At 38.2% G+C, this 5063-nt stretch overlaps 1 protein-coding gene across 1 annotated transcript; it reads left to right on the forward strand.

Annotated features, from left to right (window-relative positions):
• Positions 1 to 544: 544 nt before the first annotated feature.
• On the forward strand, positions 545 to 5063 carry LOC132227916 (lysozyme C-2-like). Its single transcript, XM_059683581.1, has 4 exons — positions 545 to 841; positions 1766 to 1930; positions 3547 to 3625; positions 4171 to 5063. The coding sequence occupies exons 1-4, from the start codon at positions 706 to 708 to the stop codon at positions 4235 to 4237; spliced, it is 447 nt and encodes a 148-aa protein (XP_059539564.1). The 5' UTR covers positions 545 to 705; the 3' UTR covers positions 4238 to 5063.

The following is a 5063-nucleotide window of genomic DNA, read 5'->3' on the forward strand; positions in this document are numbered from 1 at the left end:
CACAAGAGCTGTCTCCAAAGAGTGCATAAAAGATGCAGAGACAGGTAGTAAAGAAACTTCTATCTCCCACAAAGTGAGACACCTTAAATCAAAGACACATTCATCCTGTTACTGGAAAGGAGATACTGGGATGGGAATTTATCCAGCACAAACAAGGCAACTAAGGTAGACATGACAGTGATTCTTTATATACGGGGACTCTTTATTAAGATAAACTCTCCAGCTTGGCTGGCGTGGCTCAGTGGTTGAGTGTTGACCTATGAACCCGAAGGTCACGGTTTGATTCCTTGTCAGGGCACATGCCCGGTTGCAGGCCCTGTTCCTTGTGTGAAGCATATGCAGAAGGCAGCCGATCAATGAAACTCTCTCATCATTGATGTTTCTATCTCTCTCTCCTTCTCCCTTCCTTTCTGAAATCAATAAAGAAATATATCTTTTTAAAAATAAGAGAAAGTTCCCGTTTTGGAAACAGTGCTAATACCAATTATTCCTGAGCCAGGTCTTTAAACAATGTCATTCCATCAATTTCCTGTGGATTAATTCTTGTAACCTTTTGAAGTCAGTGAGCCAAAAAATTGTTCCTGTTTTCCACATAGCTCAAAGGGTGGAGCCTCCAAACCACTAGGAGAAGAAGGAAGTTAAAAGAGATTAAATATTGGGGCCAGCCTCCCCTGGCCAGCTGAGCGGTCTGGCTTCGCAGTCAACATGAAGGCTCTCCTGACTCTGGGGCTTCTCCTCCTCTCTGTCGCCGTCCAGGCCAAGAAATATGAGAGGTGTGACCTGGCCAGAACCTTGAAAAGACTTGGAATGGATGGCTACAAGGGAGTGAGCCTGGCAGACTGTAAGTGACCTCTCCCTACTTCCAAATAGCCAGCCAGGTGTGCAGCAGATACTAATAGAGGATGAATACTGAGAAAGGGGCTTTGCGTGAATGGACTTCTTTAAAAAAAGTTATTTGAGGATTTTTATACTTAAAATGGTTAAAAAAATATATCAACTACTTTCTTTATAAACAGAAATGCCAGATGAAGGAATGAGAGCACGGGAGTGCAAAATTGTGCACCATTCTAAGCAAACCACCACCCGTTGTACTCTCCGAGTGCTACCAAGCTGCCCCTTGCCGCAGACTCAGTGGCACATGCAGGCTGACTGGTACATTTGAGCACCTCAGAAACCTCTGCCACGTCTTTGGTGCTGGACTCCAGCTCTTTCCTGGTGGAACCTGGGCTCTGTGAGCCTAGAATAATGCAGCATTTTTCTCTTTTTTTAATTCCCCTGCATGACATGAGGCTTTTCATAGCAAAGTTTTGTTTTTAATTATGTTGAAATCTCAATACAGGGGCAGTAGGAACCTTTTCCCCTTCAATCACTGTTTATGTCAGGATCCCTGAAATGCAGCATGAAATGCCGTTTTATTATTCTTACTCCCTCTAGTTGATTAACTGTTTGCATTTTATCCTATGCAATCCTAGATGTGCCTGTGTAAAAGTTACTTTGTATTTTAGCCCATTTTTGTCAATGTTATCAATGTATGTTTAGGTTGAATTAAAACACTTCCCCTTAATAACTATTTTTGAATGAATGAGTGAATAGTTTGATGGATATATGGATGGGTGAACTATGAAATAGTCTTTCCTGTTCTACATCTTTATACTTATAAGATAAGTCATTAGTAAAATAAAATTAGCTATATAATAGAACTGATTAATATGCAGTATAAGTCATATGGAATTGCTCTTTATTACTAAAAATTTGTTATTTTCAGGGATGTGTTTGGCTTATAAGGAAAGTACATACAACACAAAAGCTAAAAACTACAATCCTAAGGATAAGAGCACTGATTATGGGATATTCCAGATCAATAGCCGCTACTGGTGTGATGATGGCAAAACCCCAAAAGCAGTTAACGGCTGTGGTATAAATTGCAACGGTAAGAGAAAATAACGTTTAAGTGATGGCACAGGACCCATCTGGTTATGCTTACAAGAATAGAGATTCAATACAAATGAAAAGGTTTTGAAAAATTCAACAGGGACCTAGAAGAACGCCATCTCATCCTGGCTGGGTGGCTCAGTTGGTTGGAGCATCATCCCGTACAACAAAAGGTTTCGGGTTCGAGTCCTTATCAGGGCACATACCTAGGTTTCGGGTTCAATCCCTTGTTGGGGTGCGTATGGGAGGCAACCAATTAATGTTTCTCTCTCTCTCTCTCTCTCTCTCCTTCTTTCTCTAAAATTAAAAAAAACCCACATATCCTCAGGTGAGGATTAAAAAAAAGAGGTGACTCTGACTTTAAAAAATAAGATAAAATCAATTCATAAAAATGAAAATATTGGAGAAGTATTATAAAATTGATATTGTTAAATTTCTAAATGTTAAAATTCAAATAGAAAACATATTCTTAGAATATTTTTTATATACAGTTAATTTATTTTAAAAATATTTTGTATTATATAATAATCTGTGGTCACTGAGCAAAAATTCTACCAAGAGATTTATGACTACCAGTAACTTTTGGTATGTATTGTTCTAGAATATATATCAATCATATATGTGAATAAAAGCTAGGTCATATACAAATATACCTACATATAAACATGTAAATATTGTGTGGTGTCCTTTATGGTTATTCTTTATTATTATTATTACTGATTTTGGAGAGAGAGGAAGGGAGAGGGAGAAACATCCATGTGAGAAACATGGATTGGCTGCCTCCTGCACACCCCCTACTGGGGATTAAGCCCACCACCTGGGCATGTACCCTGACCAGGAATCCAACAGTGATCTCCTGGTTCATGGGTTGATGCTCAACCACTGAGCCACACTGGCCGGGAACAATGTGTGTTTTAACAAAAATGAAATTGTACTATATATACTGCTTTACAATTTGTTCTTTATCACACAAAATTATTTATATGTTAACAAATACCAACCTTTATTTTATTATTATAATTTAATTTTATTTTGGGGAATAATGGATCTTTTTTCCATTTATTTTTTTTAGATAGAGTGGAGGGGTGGGGGAGAGAGAGAGAGAGAGAGAGAGAGAGAGAGAGAGAGAGAGAGAGAGACATTAATGTGAGAGAGACACATTGATTGGTTGCCTCCCACATGTGCCCAGACTGGAGCCATGGATGGAGCCTGCAACCGAGGTACATGCCCTTGACTGTGAATCCAACCCTCTACCCTTCAGGTCTGCACGGGCCAACGCTCTAACCACTGAGAAAAACTGGCCAGGGCTCTTATTTCTTTAGGGGAAATTTCTAGTAGTAGAATTGCTGATTGAAAATTACTAGGTGGGTTCCTCCTTTTCTTCTAACAGTTCCTATTACAAAGAGAACTATCTATCCATCACAGTAGTTGATAATTCCAGAACTTCCAATGACTTTGGTATCTGAGTTTCCTCCCAACATTCACAGATGCATAACTTGTGGAAAAGAACTGTAGTGTCCATTCCTTAGCCTAAGAGAATAAAATGGGCTAAACCTAAACGTAAAATGAAATTTCTGTGAAAGTTGTCTTCATTCCTCACCACCTGTTTTTCAGTTTTGCTTCAAGATGACATCACTCAAGCTGTAACCTGTGCCAAGAGGGTTGTCAGGGATCCACAAGGCATCAGGGCATGGTATGTGTAAGCTTAAAGGGGAAAGGTTTTTTTGCCCTGTGCTAGGAGAGAGGTGAGAGAAGGTTTTCAAGGACCACCATATGCTCCTGAGAACTGAAAGTTGCAGCTTTAGGTGTATGCTAAACAAAGTATCACTTAGAAGCAATCTATTTTAACATTTTAACGGGTTCAGAATCTTTTGTCTTATTCGTCCATTAATTTGGGAGGATTTCTAGAATTTTTAAGATTCTCCACACTCTACCAGTTCCTTGTCCGATTTTGAAATGTTTGGAAGGAGGTAAATGTAGAATGCACTTTGCAGTGGCTGTTAGGAAATGCATGTGACTCTCGTGGTCAGCATACTATGCTGTAGCCAGGGCTTTGGGGAGAAGTGAAGTATTGGGTGTACATATCTCCATTTAATAAATAGCAATACCTGGATCTATCAAAAGCCTGTATTTCATATAGTGTTAAAATAGTTTGTCCTCACAAAGGATTTGCTGTATGGCTATCACAGTGAAGATATGCTTTAACCTTATCACCATGTGTTTCACCTTTCCCTACAGGCGGGGCTGGGAAAATCACTGTCAAAACAAAGATCTCACTCAGTATACCCGGGACTGTGGAGTGTAACCGGACAGCTTTCCTTCTTCAGCTCCTTTGCTCTCGTTTTCCTATTCAGGGAGTAGCAGCTGAGTAAAAGTTCACACTTTTTTCAAATAAATAATGTTTTTACAGAAGCAGGAGCAAAATACGGTCTTTCTTCTAAGAGGCTAATGTTGTCTAACATGTTAATTATTGGGTAGTAAGTCTACAACATGTTTCAGTGTGCTGATAGAGCTACTGCTGGTGAAAATTTACCTAAATCTTGATTACCAAATACGTCTCCAGTATATTCAGTTCTTAATCAAAGACTTGATATATATGTAACAAAAGACTTGATATATATGTAACAAAAGACTATCTTAAAACACATTGACCTTAGGCAAAATCTCAGCTGTGTAGGCATTTGATGTGTTCATCTGTTCAATCGTCTCTCAAAACAGTAAAAGATAACCATTCTTTGTTGGGCAATATCAAATTTACAAAAGAACAGAATGCCAAAAAGCTGGAAATGGAGACGGCTTGGATTAAGAATCTTGTTTTGATTAAGTGTGATCTTTGGTTTAAATGTTTTCTTAGAAATGTTACTTTTATACAGCTTTAAAAATGAACTCACAATTTATATATCCATCTACTTTAGCCCTTTAAAGAACGTTTTTATGCATCTTGCTGATCATGAAGAAATATGGAGAAGGATTAGATTAGCTGTTGCTGTTTCTTAATTTTATAAGCTTAGATTCCTGCATTATGACTAAAACTGGAGGCAAATGGGTTTGAAAGTATTGAAATAATTGCTAATTAACCACTAGTGTGAACGTATCATGTTGTTAAAAAAATAAACATTGTCATTAAAGGA

Source organism: Myotis daubentonii, chromosome 2 (genome assembly GCF_963259705.1).
Source record: "Myotis daubentonii chromosome 2, mMyoDau2.1, whole genome shotgun sequence".
Lineage (NCBI taxonomy): Eukaryota > Metazoa > Chordata > Mammalia > Chiroptera > Vespertilionidae > Myotis > Myotis daubentonii.